General features: G+C 34.4%; 1 protein-coding gene across 1 annotated transcript; it reads left to right on the forward strand.

Annotated features, from left to right (window-relative positions):
• Positions 1-2,652: 2,652 nt before the first annotated feature.
• On the forward strand, positions 2,653-21,287 carry LOC118263449 (monocarboxylate transporter 2-like). Its single transcript, XM_035575456.2, has 9 exons — positions 2,653-3,018; positions 14,793-14,916; positions 16,750-16,893; positions 16,983-17,255; positions 17,505-17,640; positions 17,876-18,023; positions 18,266-18,410; positions 18,650-18,838; positions 19,269-21,287. Exons 1-9 carry the CDS (start codon positions 2,905-2,907, stop codon positions 19,406-19,408), a joined length of 1,413 nt encoding a protein of 470 aa, XP_035431349.2. The 5' UTR covers positions 2,653-2,904; the 3' UTR covers positions 19,409-21,287.
• Positions 21,288-21,421: the final 134 nt, after the last annotated feature.

The raw sequence follows: 21,421 nt of genomic DNA on the forward strand, positions 1-21,421 counted from the left end.
GGACTTACAACCTAAATTGTGAAAAGTGGGTGTACATTGTACAGTGGCATTACGTGCCAAAATGTGCACCTTTGCCTACCCCTTCAGGGATAAAAGGCGTAAGGATAAAATAATGTTTTATGTAGACAATATCAAGGCAAATTGTATGTTGTAATTTATAATATAATACATAAAATAATTTCATTTATCGGTACCTGCTTTATAATCTGCCACGCAGACGTACTTAATAGCTAGTAAAGACTACTTAATAGTCACCTTACAGTGCACTTTTTTCTCAATCTTTCTTAAGATGATAATCGTTTCCGATTTAATCTCATATACTGGCGACTGGGTACTTACCTATGTGATAAAGAAACCTTGAAAAGCCGCGATATGATTTATATGTTTATAGCTTTGATACAAAATCTTGCATAAGATTATTGTATTAGCTCATTTGGTTTTTGCTGACGACTTTGCAGAAGAAAATTAAGTGTTTTTTTATTTGATGGGTCGACGTTTGGCCAAAATCTCACCAGGTGGTTAAGTGATGATGCGGCCTACTCGGGCCTTGAAGACACTCCATCAGGAAACATAATGATGTTCACAAAATGTTTCAATAGGTATTTAAAATGGGCTTATTACTCAAAACTCAAACTCAAATTGTTTATTTGCATGTTAAGGTACTACAGGTCTTAATTTAAAAATTATGTACTTACGGCCCTTCTTTTTTTTTAATAGTATGCATGTGTTATAGTAGTATGTATTCAAACTTTTTTATAAACTGTGTATAGGTACTGCTTTCTTCAAGCAACATACCAAAATTCAGTTTACTACGACCAAAAGGTACGTAGTTTCAGCTTAGCGGTGTCCGTCATTTAGACATCATTAACGGTTTTTTATTAATTGATTGATTGACTGGTGGGCAGCCAATAAAGAATAGCATTCAGTTCGAATGTTTTAATAATAAAAACAATTACGTAATCTTGACGTAGGTACCTAATTACAATGTCACTTTAGCAATTATATACAGACCTAAGTAGATGCCTATGTAGACGTTAGTAATTATAAGATATATTATATTTTTGTGCAGATTTTATTTGCTAAAGAAAACGATTATCCTAGTAAAGTTAATTTTTTATCCACTTATGAATTTTGTTTTCATATAAAAAAACATGTGTGTATATAATTTTAAGTATTATATTTTATACTAGATTTTTGATTAGTAAACTTAATGTTTTCTTTCCAATGAACCCTTCAGGTAAAAAATAGATTTGTCATAATTACAGGATATTGTGTAATTATCTCGCTATGACAATTGTTTGATTTGTCTAGAAACGACTGAACCAATAAAGCCTTATATAGTACTGATGACGTTTATTTACTTCTACGAAATTAATTTCACAGAATAGCAAATCTAAAAAGATTGGAGTTTTTTTGGCTGCAGTAAAGTACATTTGTAATATTGCTATTTCTATTTTGATCTGACTACTAGTCAGCTTTATCTTAGGTAAATGCGAAAATGTGTTTGTTTTTCATTCCTTCATGTTCTTTTTTCATTGTATAAGCCGGTAAACTAGCAGACGTATCTCCTGATGGTAAGCCATCACCTATGGACATCCGAAACATCAGAGGTGTTACAAGTGCGTTGATTTAAGGGTTGTTGGGGAATCGAGGATTAGGAAGGGGGAAGATTGGGACGTGACAACTTACAATAGAGTCATTTTATGGTACGGTATCTGAGTCTAGAGATAGAAGGCTGAATAGTGATATAGGCTACGTTTTTTTGCTTTGAACAACTCTGGCAAAGTCTCGAGTATGTGTGAAGAGCGCAAATATTTTGTTGTTGTGCGGGAATTCTCCAGGTACTACCTACGTAATACGTTTATAATTTCACTTAGTTGTCAAACACATGTTGGTTACATGTGTTTGACACACACATTAATAAGTTTGTTTTAAGTAGTCGAAGAATATCAATATTGTGGACTAGTTGCATTTAAAGAGTCATATGGAGAGAGCTCCAGAAATTTAGGTAATTGTTTTACCAACCCGCAGATTTAAGTCTTTTTAATCGAATTACGAATGGATTAGTTTTTCTAAGGTACAGTTTTTTTAAGGAGGAAATTATCCAATGACTTCTTCCGCCTTAGGTGAAGCGAGAGAGACTATCAGATTCTTACTGACTAAAAACCACCCCGTTCCTACTTCTGCTCTTTGAGTCGGAGCCCCGGTAAACCCGCTAGATACTCCGCAGCTTCGGTTTAGGAGCTACTAGGATTTTCTTCTGGTCATTTAAGAGTAAAGTAATGACTATTATTATTATATTTATTAAAGATAATATAATTATAACCTTGTCTGTTACATTTATTCCATTTTAACGTCCCATCAGTATTTTTTATGTCATGGCCAGTATTACCCAATGTTACTTAAAGTCTAGAAACTTAATCTATTTATTACAAAAGTAAACTACACACTTATAGTATAAACAACACACGCAACGCCACGTGCGAATTCGATTCCGAATTATGTAATTGAGCTTCAAACAATCTGCATAATTATTTTTAATTAATCGACGGAGCCTCATAAGGTTTTAATAAAACTTGTTTTTTTTTTGATAATTATTATCATTTAAGCGTCTATTATAAGTTCAAATAACTGATTATGGTTTCGATGTGCTGTGTACATTCTCTGAGAGTATTTCCATTGTAGACTCGGTGTCGCGAGGACGTGCGGACGCCGGTCCTATACAATGCAACCGTCGTAACTTCGCAAACTATAAATGGATACGTGTTACATTAAAAATAACTAAATTTAAATTAAAATAATATAATATTCACTAATTATATTAAAATATTTGGGTTAATATTCGTCGAGTTGTTAACATTTTCGGGTTTTAATTTTAAAACGTGATATTCGGTTACTGTTAAAATGGATGAGGCTTTCGCGCATATAGAAAGTGATGAAAAGAAGTCCAAGAAGGGGCTGGTACCTCCAGACGGAGGCTGGGGATATGTGGTCGGAATAGGAGTCGGATTCACATTCGTAAGTATTCCAGAAATTTAACATTTTCTCTCAATTAAATTTCGAATTTATTATATAGACTTTTAAGTAGAAATTAGATTGTTTTGTATTATATAAAATAAAAGCTCGTCGGAAACGAGACAAGTTCAAGTGCACTGAACTCTAGTACATAAATAATACGAAATAGAGGTGAAGATAGTGAGGCACATAGTAACAAAAAAACTGATTTATTGTTTTATAGTACAATAAATCAAAGGACAATAATATTTAATAATGTGTCCAACGTTCATCTACTGAAGGTCCCAGCACGTTCGTTCGTATTTAAATTAACACATGATGGGGTCAGGTCAAAACTGAGGCATTCGATACCAATTGCTTACAGAATGCAAAGCACTAAAAGCTGCGAAATTACCTTCTACTCGTACTTACATGACCATTTTGTTGAATTTTCAACTTTAATCTTGACAGGGTATGGTTTGTTTTTTGTTGCCAATTTTTTGTAAAATAGGTTATTGTTGGGTTTTTACTTTCTGTAGGGGTGGTCTCAGATGCGATTATAATTATTTTTTTTGATAATTATAATAGTAGTCCCATGTGCGTCCCGGGAGGAAATTTAATGTAATTTATTGAACATAATTTTAAAATTTCACGAGCACATTAATATTTGATTTTTTATATTTTAAAAGTGCATATTCATTTCCTTCTTGCAAACGGTTCGTAACAATTATCGCCATTTAATACAAAAGTGATCAGTAATGATGTATAGCGTACATTGATCGATGTGTTTGGCACTTTAATCTTTCGCTCGCCCTTGACCGTTAATTACAGGCCATCCAACCAATTCATTCTTTCATTACCACATACTTTTCATAATTTAATAAATACTTACTGAAAAATATTATAGAAATAATCTCGGTTTTATGTTGTACGTAGCTTTTGCCCGCGAGTTCGTACGATGTGAAAATCTTGATATTTCAAGTTTTTACCGGATTTTTGAGAACTTCTTTCTAGGTGCCTCAGAATTTTGTGATCAGTAATTTGTTTAGTTTTCTGTATAGTTTACAAGTTATATTAGACATGAAGACAATCACTAATAAATATTTAAAAGATAGTTATCTTTTTTAACTCCAGCTATGTATGTAAGAAATTACATATAGCAAATAGTGTTGGAAAATTCCTTAGCTTTTCTTATGACCAATAAGCAGTTCGTCGGTACCTATGTCGATATACGTTTACTTTGCAAAAAGTGTTCTATATTTTATTAAAATTAATTTGTTTCCTAAGGATATTGCGTAGCTACCAACATAAATCAGATTTGTTCAATCTTTCGTTAAACGATACCAGCTTCCTATAGCTTAAATAGTGTTAGTCATTCCAAACTGTTGCTTAGCGAATAACGACAGCTCATTATCTATAACGACCGGTAAGTTTAAAGAAACGGATATATAACGATAAATATGCACGTGAGTCATATCATTTAGTAAGCATTATCACACTTATTTGCAAATAATAAGATAATCTGAAAATTTACGTGTAGATCTCTATCTAGTATTGCAAAATACTTACCCAAGTACTAGTTCAAATGGGGTTACCATCGGCGTCGAGACGACTTGTTTACGCTAAAAAGTACCGAAGTATTGGATGGTTTGTTTTTAATTAGTATTATAGAGACACTAATTTGAAGATTTGCCGGATCGTTTGGAGGCGAAGGTGCTATTAGTAGCGATTGCCAGATAAGTGCGTGGCGGGAAGTGATTATTGTCCAGCGACTGTGAGGGCGGCTCCTGTAGGACAAGTACTTGGCGGGCAAAACGATCCTCACCTACCGCCTGAACATCAGTTCTTTGTTTTAAATTGGTATCGCCCTGACCGAGACAGGACAGTCACCAATTTCTCATCGGGTTGAGCATTTCATGTGTCGGCGACGTCGACTTCTATGTAGTGGTTATTTAGACGATGCCAGTCTTTTTCAGTTGTGCTGCCCTCACGTGAGAAAATGATTTAAGTTTCATTGGCCCCTGATCTGCGCCCTCTATAGTCAGACGCATCAAAAATGCTGGAGGCCCCACAATCTTTTTCTCGAACTCCCATTTCGGAGCCAATAAACCGCTAAAGTAACTTAGTTATATATAGAGTAATTTGCCTGAGTATTTTTGATTAACGATTGATATCCATTGCTATTGATTTCATCCATATTTTGCTTAAAATTTGTAATCTGGCTGCGAATGGTAAGTTTAAAAAATAGTTCATGACATCAACTTTTTTGCAACATTTCGAGAATCAAGAGATTAAACAATTTGAAATTCTGAAAAGGGCTTTCAATCCTTTTTTAGAGGCAAAGCTGAAAAATTTGACAGGGCTTTCAGTTCGAGGCGAAGGACAAATCACACACAACAGACATAAATTATTTGGACGCGTTATTTACTTTCTTATCGGTGGGCAAGTATTGTTAATTGTTCTAATATTGCGGATTTTTTATGCCTTCTTTAATAAATAGGTACTTAAAATAATGACCATATTAATTTGTATTTCTCATGGAACGAATAAATCATGTTGGAAATAATAAAAATTAAATAAATATTATCTGATCACTGTCAATCGTAAAGTATAACCCTACATTATTGGCACATTTTTCATTGAAATGAAATAAAATATATGAAATGAAATGACATTTATGAAATGAAATTTGTAAAATGAAATGACACTTATGAAATAAAATGAAATTTATGAAATGAAATTGATTTATTCGCAAGAATTGTAGTACATATTGACAGTTTATTAGTGAAAGAGTCAAGGAAAAACCCCTGATTTCTACTTATTACATGACATATCATAAACAAGGGTGCGATACGTTACGTAGCATTGCACTTTGTTTATGTTTATCAACATGGATACAACAAGGATAATAGTTGATTGCATTGTTTTTCTACATAGGTATAAAGATTATAAGTTATTGATATTAGTATAGAATCCCCTAATCAGTATTAGTATTTACCGAATTTCCAGATGTCCTTCCGATAGCATACTTAATGCCAGATAGGTTAATATCTCAAGATATTGTGAATTTGATACTAAGCATAGTGTTTACTACACACCCCAGCTGAGACAGCCAATCCGGGGCTCTGAATCGAAAAGCAGGAGTAGGAACGGGGTGGTTTTTAGTCAGTAAGAGTCTGACACTCCCTCTCGCCTCGCCCAAGGCGGGAGAATTCATTGGATGAATTTCCCGCATTTAAAAAAGCTGAGACAACCCTCACGTATTTTCCGTCACTTTGTTATTATTGGCCATTATAAATAACCAGATATCAGTTTTGTAAGTCAAAAAGGGGCACGTAAAGTTGTATCTTTATTATTTTATTGTTTCCTTATCATGTATTTACCGCCTTTCACTAATTATCTGATACGTGATAGAAAATATCGTTTTCTCTACAAAATCGTTTAATTTGTAAAGTGCAATATCTGAAAAATTATTTCAACAAGCCAAAAAAACAGACTTATTCCTCTTTATGATCGATTTAAAACCTCTTGTTTTATAGAAAGTTAACAATTTCGCAACAAACAAAACCTTCTTTGTTCTCGTATTTTTTAATTCTTTCAAAAATCTTACTTTTATATACATTTATAGACTATAAATGCAATTTGACGAGAGAGCCATGTTTCTAGCAAAAAATAAAAAGTAAATCCAAATGTAAGTGATCTCATTTAAACACGTGACAAACGGCTCAAATTTTGCTTTCAATTCGTATTTTTATTGAAACTATATACTCTTATTCGTGTATAATTACATAGCATTCTTTCGTAAATACGTCTACTGTTCATTCATGGGAGACTTTCAAAAATGATTACTTATGAATCGGACGGATTTCTCCAAAAAAGATTTTGAATATTATATAACTGTATAACTATGTATAATCGTGTAATAACGAAATAAAACCTTTTGATTTGATTGAAAAAAAATATGTTGAGAGTGTAGAGTAACTTTGTAACTATACATAACAGTATAACTTTAACTATGTATTATCACACAGAGGGTGCTTCTTAACAGGGTCGTACTTCTATGTGGTTGAAACACAATGGCCGAAGACATTGTACACCATTCAAAGTTGTTATTCAGGTCGTTCATGCTAAATTCTAAAACGTGCAAGCAAAAAAACTGTGACGCTTACATACTTTTCACTGCCTATAATATAAAAGTTGACCCAGGTAACGATCAAATCTAATTCAATATTACCTTTATCAGTACTTAGGAAATCAAATAGCTTTTAATACGTATCTAATGATAAATAATATCTAAGTAAGTAGGTATATCTAATGCAGGATATCCTAATCTTGAGACAAGGCACGCTTTCATTACAGATTACATTTTATAATGGGTAATTCTCAAGTTGATAAGGAAGTAAAACAATAATATCTAAATAATGTTATTTACGGAACGGAAAATATCATAAACATTAAGACAAATAAACAAGAAACTCAATAATATGTTATTGTTTTGCTTACAATGTACCTCAATGTAGTTATCGTATTGATTAAACCATGTCATATATCTTGCCTATGGGTATAATCCATGTAATATATTTTGTTTATTATTATACAATAGGCTCACCCCCTATTGCATGGAACATACAGCATAAATTATAAAAATTGGGTGTATATTGTACACTGTACAGTGCCATTATGTGCACCTCTGCCTACCCTTTCATGGATAGAAGGTATAATGTATTATTTCTTTTGTTTGGTTTGTTGAAACACACTGTAATGAAAACTCAAAAAACTAATAAAAAACAAAACATTAAGGCTATAAGTTATTTTGTTTGTAAGTTACTCATTTTAACCAATGAAATCCTTTACTTTTATGGCAATTTCTATTACTTTTTCACTCGAAATTGTCAATCAAAAAACCTGCAATTAAGGTAGCCATTTTTATTTTCAATGAAACATAGTTTCGTTTTATTCATCGCTAATTATTTTAACAGAAACTTGTTGGTGACAAACGTTACATAATTCCAATTTAATTGTCATTAATGGCGGAGTAATTTACTCAATTCTTTGTAAAATCTCACTTTAGGTTTTTGTAACATAATATAATTGATGTTTCAAACGTTTACTTTGTCATCGTTGATGTGATGATAGTGTTGATCTGATTTTTTATTGATTTACCGAAGAGTCGGCCTTGACATTTTAGTAAAGGACGCTTGGTGGACAATAGCTTTCGTGAATGCGGATTTTACACACGTGCATCATGCAGAAATAGCTAAACTAGATAAGACGTATAAATTAATGTAAGACGTAAACCCGTTGCTATAATATCGACGGCCCCTACGTAAACTATCGAAACTGCAAAAAAGCCATTTTCATTTTATTGCACTAATAGTATGTGGAGATAAAGATCTATTATTATATATATAAATTATGTTCCAATTGTATACCTACAACTATTTTTCAATCGAACAGAATCGTAACTGCATAAAATGAACACATTAAAACATCGAACCTGCCGTTTTCGATGATATACGCGGTCAGCGTTGTGCGAGCGAGACACGAAACTGCCTGTTTCGTCAGTGTTCCCGAAATGTGAGTGAGGACGCACGTGTATTTTGAGGTTAGGATTACGTTAGTCATTTTTTTACTTTTAATTCAAAATGAATAGGAGAGGTATACACATGGTAAATATAATATACTATCGAAAGTGGTAGATTCGATACTGTTCTAGTGCAAAGAGCAAATTTGTACTGTCGAATCTACCACATTCGATAGTATTCTTGGTATTTGTACTGAGCAATTTATCGAAAGTGACACATTCGATACTTTTCTCTGCTATAAACACATCGAATGTACCACTTTCGATACTTTACTACGGCAAAGTAATAGATTGTCCTACAATTTCGATAGATATAATATGTTTGTCTTGGATTTTCAGCATCTCCTGTGCAATGTTAATTCACCGACGAAGAGTGGAAATATTTAAATGATATTTACAAAGAAACTGATGCGGTTGAAGGGGATTTTCTGTATAACGATTCTGAAATCGTTCCATCTCCTAAATCTGTCCAAGATTTTTATTTCCAACAAACCAAACCTTTTCTTTTACATTTGATGGGTAGACGTTTGGCCGCTATCTCACCTGATGGTAAGTGATGATGCGGCCTACGGTGGAGCACGTCTGCCCATAAGCAACCTATTCACTCGGGCCTTGAAGACACCCAGGTTATACCCATCAGGAAACACAGACTCCGGCAAGGAGTTCCACTCCCTAGCAGTTCGCACAAGGAAGCTTGAAGCGAAGCGCTTCGTGCGAGTGGGTGGGATATCTACCATGAAGCGGTGACGCCTCGCCGATTGTTTTGTGGTTCGATGATGAAAAGGACTAGGGGGAATCAAGTTGTGCAATTCCCCCGCACACTCTCCGAAATGTATCCGGTAATAAACGGAAAGGCTTGCAACCTTACGCCTGTGTTCTAGGCTTTGAAGCCGGGCCTCCACAAGCGCATCATCGTTGATGAGCTTCTTGGCACGCCTTTCGATTTGTTCTGGCGCATCGAGCTGGTATTTAGCCGAGCCGTCCCAAAGGTGAGAACAGTACTCCATACAAGACCGAACCTGCGCTTGGTACAGGCTCAGTAGCTGTTCCGATGTGAAATACCGTCTCACCCTCCAGAGGATGCCCAACTTCCTACCAGCCAGATGCGCCTTCGACTTTATACAACGTGTAACAAAAAGGGGGTATACATATCAATTGCACGGTTTCTAGATAACATAACAAACGATACGGGAAGGGTTTTTAAACTCATGTTTTCATGGTACCATGTTATGAATCTTTTCCAATCGCGCCGACGCGCGAATCAAAATTAGGTAGACAGGTACTAGGTGATCAGATTGACAGAAAATATGTTTCGTAATATTAGCGAGTGATCCCTGCAGGGTTGTGACACGTTTGTATGATTTGAAATCAAGAACTATGCGATACCAAGTATTTGGTACTAATTTTTTTAAACATATTTTTTGCTGAAGCTTTGTCTAGAGATTCTATTCAACCTGTATTCATCAGGGCTTCTTGATGTATATGGGTATTTTGTTACACCTTGTATACGAGCCGAAGTTTAGGGTAGGCGATAGAGTTACGCCCAGAAGCTCAAGATGATCCGATATTGGAACGGATACATCTCGGAAAGTAGGAGCCAGCGGAAATTGGCTCCGTTTGGCAGAGAATAGACACGCCTGGGTTTTGGTAGCATTGAACTTGACCAAGTTGGCGTCACCCCAATCGGAGACCGCCTTCAAGGAGGAGTTCAACCATTCGACCATGGATTCTCTTAGAGACTGGATCTGTGTTTCGCTAGTCCGCGCATCGGACACATACCTTTCAACAACTGTGCTGTCATCTGCATACCCAAATTCGTCGTTGATATGCAGCAAAAAGAGCGTTGCTGAAAGTACTGTCCCCTGAGGACTCCGGCGTTGATGCTAAATTGGTCAGACGAGCAGCCATCAATGACTACTCGGATTGACCGACCCCTAAGGAAGTCAGCAATCCATCTGCACAGATCAGCGGGAAGTCCATATGCAGGAAGCTTGCCGATAAGGCTGTCGTGCCAAACCCTGTCAAAGGCCTTCGATATATCGAGTGAGACCGCTAATGCCTCCCCGTGCTTCTCGATGGCCTCGCTCCAAATGTGGGTGGCATACGCAAGAAGGGGACCTTCTGTGGATCGGTTGCGGCGAAACCCATACTGCTGATCGCTGAGGAGGTCGTTACCTTCAAGGTATGCCAGGAGCCTGTTGTTAAGTACACGTTCCGACGTGACTGAGATTGGTCGGTAATTGTTAGGGTCGGCACGACTACCTTTTTTGGGCACAGGCTGCACGTTGGCCTGCTTCCATGCAACCGGCACTTGACCAGTCTCAGGCGCACAGGTTTTTAAAACCACGGCTGAGATTCCGTCGGGTCCACTGGCCTTGTTCACGTCAAGATTACGCAACGTCTTATATACCTCCTTCTATCGGATGCGAATTTTTGACATATTCGTCTCGCAAACTCTATGGAGAGAAGGAGGCAAAGCGCCACCAGTATCAAGACGTGAAGATTCCGCAAATAGAGAAGCAAACAGGTTTGTTTTCTCTACCGCGGTGTGTGCCAGCGTCCCGTTAGGCCCCAGGAGAGGTGGGAGTGAAGGGCGGCAGAAGTTCGATTCAACTTTAGTGCAAAACCGTGCAATTACTACATTTTTAAGTTCTTTATTTTTTAATACAAATTGCTTGATTAACAATATTTGATTGATTTTCTTCATTTGTCACTAATTCCCCAGAAAAAATAGCAGTAAAAGCTTGACATAAATAAATAGTTGGACGGTATCTCATATCGAAACTAGTCTAATGTTACCTTGACTTGAGCAATGTAACAATGAATACAATCGAAAGTACCACATTCAATCGTTTACTAGAGATACTTGTCGTGGAAAAGTATCGAAACTGGCACATTCGATAGTAGATTAAATTTTTTTGTCATAGAACACTATCGAAACTGCCACATTCGATAAAAAAGTAACCAGCAGTAACCAAGAAAAGTATCGAGTGTGTAATATTAGAAAAAGTATGATAATTATGTAAAACTACAGTAGATAGTATAAAACACTAATATTTTCCACGTTAGATATACTGGTAATATTGAATATACGAATTTCATGTTTAACAAAAATCTAAATCGAAACTTAAAATCGCTCTCCTGTAAAGTAGAGGTTTTGTAGTTTCGATAGTTTACGTAGGGGCCGTCGATATCACATCTGGTTTATTGAGTAAGGGAAGGTCAGGTTTATTGTACGCATTATTATATTCTATTGACATTGTGTGTATTGGTAGGTAGTCTATGCACAAATCAAACACTATGCTACTCCTACGAGTCTGTAGTTGTATTTCGGATTAATATGCGCAATAATAAGGAATTAATTTACGTTACGAATACAAGAAATACTAACTGATGGGTAGATAAAACATCAAAATGATTATACAAGGTACAGTTTTGGAATCATGACTTATTCAAGGACGTAACTCGGCTATCGATTCTCTCAGTCCGAATCAATAAAAAAATTGCGAGACATTTTTTTAATTACGTAAATTCGCAAGTGTGAACTACTTTTATAAACTGCCCGCACGCCTGTAACTAGCTTTAAAACGTGGCTCGACACACACAAACTCAAAGACGTATTTGGTATTATGTAAAAATACGCAATTAAGTTATCACGTATTACTTATTATATTTCTGTAATAACTATATTTTGGTCTCTGTTCTATAATAATTACTTACAAAAGCTCTCGTTTTTCACTGCTTTTCATATAGGTATATCCTTATTATCATGTTATTGAACTATACGAAAACAATACCAATTAACTATCAACAGTACAGATCAATTTATTAATCAAATCAATTTATTTCGATAAAATTTCCCGCTTGGTGGTCGTGGTAGCTTACCGATAGATTACATCAATGTTTTCTCATTATTAGCCATTAGGCGTCTTGATAAAAGATAATGTATGAGCAAAAAAAATATATATTTTTTAACAGAATTTTAGTGAATGTATAACTAACTTTTCGTCCTCTGGATAAAATATTCCCCATATTCCAGTAATGCAAAAGTTACTGTTTTCACAACTTTTTTCATCCGATCCGGAGCTGCGGACCACGTAACAGGTTACCGGAGTCTGACACTCCCTACTATCGCTTCACACAAGGCGGGAGAAGGATTTTATTCCCCATTGGATGATATTCCCCTTTTATATTTTATAAATCTTGTATAAAATAAAGATTTAAAAAATAAGAGAGTAAGTTAAAGTAAAGAGTATCTAACTAGGTTAAGTTACCTCGACGGATAAGTGCGAAGTGCCACGTTTGAGTCAAAGTCAAGTTTGAGTTTTATTAATTCAGGTTTTTCATAATTTAGGATAGGTAATAATAGTATGGAATGTAGATTTGACGTAAATGTCGGTTAGATGACTTTTCGATAAATTTTATTATAATAGTCTACATAATATATACAATAAAAATAAGATAAGACTAAGGTACCAGGTTCTGAATGAGACATTTAGGAATATCTAAGTATAAGATATGAAATTATATTCTTGCTCAAGACACAGTTTGCGAGGGGTAACGTATTCCTAGCACCTAGTTGACTGACGGACAGACTATTGTTTATTTCTTTCTTTGTTAACGTTTCAAAAGTTCCTAAGTATATGGTTTAATTGGAATGAATGGTTTAACTTTGATATAATTTTTCTCTTTTGCATACAGGTGTAGGTAATTTGTAAATTGTTTTTAGGAACATTAATGAACCGTGATTTTCTAGATTAGACTAGATCGATCTACATGTAGGTTATATTATCCGAAAGATAAAATGATTGATCATTACGAATTCCATTCGATTTAATCCGTGATTAATTAATGCAACTACATGTTTAAAATATGAACGACAAAAAATGTGTTGACGGGCGTATGAAATATATTTTTTTATATTATTATGTTTAAAGCACCAGTTATAAGTATGGTAATTAAAAAAATATACAAACCCCATTTTTTGTTTAAAGACGTTACTTTTCAAAATGTGTCAAAAGTGACAAGACAAGACAGGTATTAATTAGTATTTTTAGATACCATAAGTAGAACTTATTTTTCAAGTTGCTAATAATGTAATGTGATGTTACATTGACAATTTGAGAATAGTCTCTAAAATTAATTATTGTAATTTGTAATCAATGCCTATCCAAATAGTTTTGATCTAAATTTGTTCTCAGTAATCTTCTTCCCTACCTCTTAGTTATACAATGAAGTCCAATGTCAAGTTTCAAAGAAATAAACAATCTCACTCATAGCATTATTAACGACAATTAATTAATTTATTATCAATAAAATAATTTAATTTACTGCAAACAAAGTACCTTGATATCACACAATTTATGTAGGTATTTTATCATTGTTTTTTAGCCTTTACTCTGATGAGAAACACAATATATCTAACTATGAACCGTATATTTCAGCTGTAAGTCCTTCATGTTCCTTAAATAAATCTATTATATAAAAATAAGTCGGGTTTTCCTTCCTGACGCTATAACTCCAGAACGCACGCACCGATTTCCACGGTTTTGCATTCGTTGGAAAGGTCTCGGGCTCCATGAGGTTTATAGCAAAAAAAAAAACAGGAAAAATTCAAGAGAAAAGCCAGAAAACCGGGAAAATCATCGGTGGCGAAACGGAGTTCGCCTGGTTTGCTAGTTACCTATATATTTTTGTCCTACTACTATTTTCTCTACAGTATGTTGTTTTAAAATCACTCTAATTCAATAATGTGATCCTTTACAAATTCAGCGCATGCCGACTTAACCTAAAAACACCCTACCTTGACCAGATACCTACTTGGTCAAGGGTAAGGATTACAATATTTTAGTGAGCACACTCGTGTTTGTTAAAACTACTTTTTAAACTTAGTTTTCTTAAAAAAAAACTGGATTATTTTGTCTATATTTCGTACCGTGTATTGATTATAATTATAGAATGCCAGTAACCAAATAAGAACTAAAAGTAAAATAACTGGTGAATGTAAACTTCGCATATGTATAGAGTATAGACACCGTATTGCCAACGACCTATTATCATAGTTTGATTTAAGATTCAAGCCTAATTAACCTTGGTACTAAGTGTATTTTTAGTACAGGCTCATCTATTTCATATTTTAAATGTTTTAAAATTCCTGCATAATAAAATAATTATCTGAGAATAATCTGATTTAATTTTGTTTCATTCTTTGCAGATGTTGGGTTTCGGATCTTCGAATGCTTTCGGCATATTGTTTCATAATTTCTTCTTGGAGCAAGGCAGTGCCAGTGGTCTGCCCTTGGTGATAGGAGTCTACAATGGAGCCCTTTCAATAGCTGGTGAGTTCAAAAATAATATGACGAATAGAAATTAAAAAATGAAATTCCAATAGAAGGAGTGCAAGTCTTTAAGATTTAAAGCAAGGGTTTTCTGATATCTATTTCTTTACTTTACATGCTGATTGATAGCTGCCTTTAATTGATTTTCAAAAATGGTTGTTGCTTTAGTTAATACAAATGCATTAACTTTGATTGACAGTCAAAAGATTAACACTAATGTTAATCCAGAAACACGTGTTAATCCCAGAAGCCGTTGGGACTTACGTACACTATTATAAACCAGCTCAATTAATGCCATACAATGGGAGTCAAGCCTACTTTCAAACACAGGCCATTGTGCTTCTAATTCTGTATTTCAAAATTAATATTTTAATGAATCATCATTGCTTGGGCCCCAAAAAAAGTAATTCGATAGCACATCACTTAAACCAATTTTGTCGTTACGCGGATGCATTGAACTGTGCGTACAGGCGTACACGTGTAGTTCTACCAGTTCTAGTATCGATCGTGGCTCAAGTTACTATCACTAATTAAGGATAGACAATGTAGCACAGCACAAATCGTTTAATCGAGTCAGATTGGGCAAAGAGACCGATAGTAGTCTAGTTACAGTGTCCTTCTGACCTCTTTTAACATCATTATTCATAATTTGTCTTGTCAAAGATGCTGTCGATGCTGTAACGTGAAGCACGTGCGGTTTTTTTTGTCTATCGATATCGTATTAGATTGTTGCTATACAGACAACTAAAAAATAACTAAAAATGAATCTAGCCATAAATGACTTTTAGTTAATAAGTGCCTCTTAAAAGAGGAGGAGAAACTACATCTACGTAAAAATCAAATTCAATTCAACTTCATCACTTTGGTTAGAACTCGAAAATCGTCTTGAAAATCATAGCTGTGAATGTTCAGGGTAAGATAAAAACACTCGTGGAAACCGCGTGTTAAAAAAAAAGTTATTTTTATAAACATAAACAAAATTACGTCTCATGTATTATTTATTTCTATTTTCAATCCGGCCCTAATCTGTAAACTGATACAGTCTGTAGTATGTAGTGTAAATGACACCATTTCCGCGAGTGACTGCACTCCTGTGTGATACCGACCTTACAAACATATACTTCTTATTACGCAACGTTCTCGTTTCATGTATCAGCATATTATTCACTTATATATCATTTCGGTGGATAATATTACTAATAATAATTTATATCCTTATTGTAATTGCCGACATTGAATATTTTAACATCTTTCCTTAACTTATAAAATTGTAATGATCTCGACCATGCCCCATTAATTCCTATCTGTCTGCTGTGGCGTCTGTATTTATGAGAATTTTTAAACCTGTTCAAGAAGAATTAAATTGTGATGTAATTTTTAAATTTCGTTTTATTTAAATGATGTTTTAATTTTATATTAGCACGTTGTCTTATGTTGAGACATGGCGAGACTGTAGATATGTTAGATACCGATGCGATTTCGAAACTTCACAAGTAAAGTAGAATTGTATGTGTAAAATTCGATGATTTATGAAATCTTCAGCCAGTAGCTTTGCCCTGCGCCCGCGTTCCCGTGTTATAAAAAAGCCTATGTGTTATTCCATATTCTGTGTTATTTTATGTTTGCTGTTTTGACGTTATTGAGTTACAAACATTCACATAAACGATATTACAAATTGTAGCATTTTTGTAATATTAGTAAGAAGTAAGATTAATGGGTATGGTGAGATATTCATTCGCGTACGCACTTGACTCAGGCTCTTCACGCTGACTCTGGGTTGTATACATGCACCAACAGGTAGAAAATATTATAAGTAATTTATATTATTTACAGGGTTCTTGGGTGGGATTGCTTTGAAGCGATATTCCTTCCGCCAAGTTGGTCTGGTTGGAGCTGGACTCTTCGTGCTTGGCGATGTTCTCACAATATTCGTTCAGAAGACTTATCAATTAGTATTTACATTTGGAGTAGTTAGAGGTAAGATAAACCAATTCTATCACTAATAAAATAATTTATGCTTTTTATACCGAGAGCCCATTACTATACCATTCTATTTCTTTCCGCAGGGGCAGGTTTCGGTATGATGATACCAGTTAGTTTCACAGCATTTAACTGTTATTTCACCAAGAAAAGAACAGCAATGATGAGTGCCAACCAAGCAATGAGCAGTTTGGCGTCTATAACGTTCCCAATGCTGGTGACGTTCCTTCTTTCGGAGTATGGGTTAAGATGGACCCTCGCTTTAATCATGGCTGTGGACCTACATCTAGTCTTCGCTATGCTAGTCATGCATCCTGTTGAATGGCATATGATTAAATCTGACGAATATGTTGAAAAAGGTAACAAACAAATTTATTGAGTTTTTGAGGCTTTGAGTTCTCAATACCGGTAACATCGGGTTTCTTTGACCCTAGGAGGTAACTTTGGCCCAAATTCTACAACCAATAGGAATCCAGAATAAAACGTATATTAGTTTTTCATTGGTCTAAAAGTTTGGATCAAAGTTACCCTCTAGGGTCAAATAAACCCGATGTTACGGTACGGATTTATGATGAATTGAACTTTAATAATATGTTCTTTTTCTTCAGAATTAAGTGATATAAGCAGTATTAAAAAAGAAAATTATGATGAGTTCGCGGTAAGGATGTTGCCAGCTGGTGAAGATGAGACAGAAGTTAGACCTGTTAAGAAGAGAAAGAAAGAATCAATGAAGATGAACATAGTGTAAGTGTTTATAAAGATTAACTTTAGGAACAAGAATGTAGAAGTAACTACTGAGATAAGGCTACAAATAAAATACACGTTGTAGATCATCGCTCTATTGACCCATTGCTTTAAGATGACAATGCACCCTCACAGACAACACTGACAATTAACCTTTCTCAGTCTTATCTTTGTAGTGTTTCTCATTAGTACTTCGTTAAGTATTCGTGATAATGATGTCTGATATTTGTTTCAGAAAAATTATATGTGAAAATGTTGAGATGGACTTGTTAAAAGATCCCAAGTTTGTGAGCACGCTGGTTGGCCTCGGATTTGCTTTTGTGTCCGACGTAACGTACTTGGCCATGGAACCAATGCTCCTATTCTCATACGGATTTTCTAAGGTAAAGAAAAATGTTCAGCAAATTTTGCGGTATCATATTTTTACACGGCGCTTTTAATTAAATCTACAGTTTAAATCAAGTTTAACGTTTTGGCCTTTGCTCTTGATAACAAAAATGATACTGAGATAATTTACGAAAGATTACGATTATCTTGATCATTATCATTTCAATTAATATACATATTATCAGTTGCTGCGGCGCCTTAGTGATTGTTAATGTATGTTTACTTTCGAAATTTACAGATGCAGGTAGCAACGTGTGTGATGGTCGGGGCGATATCTGATTTATTAGCAAGATTAGTGCTCGCTGTAGTCACTTATTTCATTGTTGTCGACAGCCGATTAATTTTCTTCATAGGCACCTGTATCACTGTTTTTCTTCGTATTGGTAAGTATTTTGATACAAATACTTTTTAATGTTCTTTTTATCAGTCAGACAAACAAATCATTTTAATTTATTTAATTGCTCATTAATTCGTGAGCCTTGGACTCCGATATGGTAGGGTATAATTATGTAGATTTCTAATCTGTTACGATTATGGTTTTGTTTTTCCGTTTTTTTACCTGAATTTAAAACGGTTTCTTGTCCCAGATATATAATAAGGAATGTTAATGTTTTATTTCCAGGTTTAGTAGCCACTAGTTCACTGTGGGTTGTTTTTGGCATCACTGCAGTTTCTGGGCTGGTGAGATGTTCAGTCCAGGTGTTGTTCCCGTTGGTTCTAGTCGGTGCAGCACCGGACAGGTTCCCTGCAGCACTAGCTCTGCACATATTATTCTCTGGTACACTCATGATGTTAGCTGACCCCATGATTGGTGAGTAATCCAGCTCAATATCTACTTTACAAAAATGTACTTCGATAGTTTTCTATCTTCTAATCAGCAAAGATGCACGTCCATTGTTAAGATATTGAACGATAAGATTTTCAAAGCCAAAGATCGAAAGATTTGGTTTCTATTAATTACATATTTATCTATGTATAATATAATATATCAAGCATTAATAAGTAAGATAAGTAAGTTAAGTAAGATTGTATCGTTTTGATACTTCCATTAGTATATCACTTATTAATTGCGCTTTTCAATTTCTTAGTCATATAAGTAATTTGTCAATGTCCAAGATATCTTAGTACATGATTGATAAATTAATAACTTATTATTCAATGTATTGTTGTTTTTTTAATTTAGTGATATATACATACTAAGCTTGCGGAAAATGCTTATCTATAATGTTGTTTTCTTTCAGGGGTGCTGTACGAAGCTACTGGCAGCTACGTGTACTGTTTCTTCGCAATGAGCTTCTGTTGTTTAGTTTGCGTAATGCTGTGGAGTATAGAATACTTAGTATACCGCCGAGGTAGCACGAATAGTAATAGAAGATATTAGAAAAATTCAATGGACTCATAGTTTGAAGCTAAGATTTGTGACTAATTAAAAAACGTTTTAGTTAAAGACTAAAACAATGTGATTGATCTTACCAGCACCATGCCTTTTAGTAAGACTGGCTGGGTTTCTTTGTGTGATGTTCCTTAGTAGAGTAAGTTTAGTTAATAAGATATTGATAGCGTATTTCATAGGTTAATAGTTACCTTATTAGAACTTTCACTTCACTTTATATCAATGATATGAGCTGCGGACTACCTAGCGGGTTACCGGGGCTCCGGCTCGAAAAGCAGGAGTAGAAACGGGGTGGTTTTTAGTTAGTAAGAGTCTGACACTCACTCCCTCTTGCCTCGTCCAAGGCGGTAGAAGCCCTTGGATGATTTTGCCCTTAAAAAATACAATGATGTACAGACCTAATGTAGATAATTGGACTCTAAAATAGATGAAAGTTCAATATTTTGATTATGAACAAGATTGTTACAATTTTATGTGGAAACACATTTAAAATTCATAAGAGAATAAAGTGAAGTAAAATTAAAATTAACCAAAGATTTGTATACTTTTAATGTGACGTGACTTAATGACTGCCAATTGCATTGATGCAGTAATTTATTAGACTTAAAGTAACTGTAAAATATTCATACATTTATTAATGTAAGAGTATATGTATTATAAATATCTTGCTAATAACAGGAGTGTCATAAAAACGGAGTTTTTTTGTAAACAAGTAAATAGTAGTTTCTCTTCTAGCATTCTTTCCACCTCAATCCCACTCATGATTTTAAAACAGATGACGTCACGATTCATGTTATTTAAAGCTATCAGATTTTTAACGATTGTATTATGTTTATTTTATTGTGATAAAAGTATTTCAACCCATTAAATTATCACTTTTATTGTACGACCAAAATATCTTATAAATTACTGCATTAACGTCCTTTATGCAGAAATATTGTATTATTAAAAATATATTATAATTATTTAAGTTTGATTTAGGATTGTTTTAAAACCATACGTTGAGGCCGTAGCAACGCGTTGCGATGACTACGTACAAAAAGACACGCGACGTGTCGCAAAATGTGACGACGCGACGCAAAAATTATCGTACGACATTAACTCATCAGTTTAGTACGATTGATTCATTTGTACAATCGGAGTGCCTACTGCGAATTTGTATTTCGTTAACGCGATCGACACGTGTGTGACGTTATGCGCAATGATTGGCTGTTTCAATAAAACAACCAATCAGAGGGTTATACATACGCGCGAATGGTTCGCTCGTGTTAACGTAAGGAATTACTTGCACTGGGGCTCGAACCATATTAATATAGAGTTGTGTGTCTTGTGCGGTGTCGTAGATTTCTGCGACGCGTCGCCTCGAGTCGCGGTCGTAACACAATACAGCGTCGCATATGTTGGCGGTATATTGAATGTAATATTTCAGTTATTAATTAAGTAATGTGCCATCTTGTAAATATTAAATATAACTATTGATTTAGTTATAGGTATCAATTTAGACCTTATATCATAAGTAGTAAGAGCGAATTTGATAACGAAAAAAATACCTTTTTGTATTCTGTTTTTCAATGAATTAAATATTCGTCAATGTATATCCCGTGGATTTCAAAAAGTGTATATTAAAATAAATTACGGTACTTTCTTGTGTTCATAATTTCTTATCAATATCAATCATTCTAGCTTAAAATAGTTCGCAAAATTATGTTAATAATATTTGCTTTAAAATGTAAACCAGTTTTTGTAAACAGTTTATTTACATGTTGTTTTATAAAAAAAAAAAAATGGTTGAGGAACAGCTGTTGTTTATATTTATGTTAAGTGTTATTTTTACATACCAAACTTGAATTATAATTATTCATTCTTATCACTTAATTTTATTTAAGCACTTAAACCTTTCTTCCGATTTTTAATGGGACACTATATTTAGTAGATTTTTTTTTTACATATTTCCTCAAATAATGAAGCGAATATTTTTTTATTAGCAATATGAATGTTTTG

Source organism: Spodoptera frugiperda, chromosome 27, assembly GCF_023101765.2.
Source record: "Spodoptera frugiperda isolate SF20-4 chromosome 27, AGI-APGP_CSIRO_Sfru_2.0, whole genome shotgun sequence".
In the NCBI taxonomy this organism is placed as follows: Eukaryota; Metazoa; Arthropoda; class Insecta; order Lepidoptera; family Noctuidae; genus Spodoptera; species Spodoptera frugiperda.

Excerpts from the sequence above, each read along its gene's own strand:
- LOC118263449 (XM_035575456.2), top strand. The coding sequence starts at position 2,905 with ATGGATGAGGCTTTCGCGCATATAGAAAGTGATGAAAAGAAGTCCAAG. Across the intron at positions 18,024-18,265 it reads TCTCATACGGATTTTCTAAG|ATGCAGGTAGCAACGTGTGT; the intron begins GTAAAGAAAAAT and ends CGAAATTTACAG. Across the intron at positions 18,411-18,649 it reads CACTGTTTTTCTTCGTATTG|GTTTAGTAGCCACTAGTTCA; the intron begins GTAAGTATTTTG and ends TTTTATTTCCAG.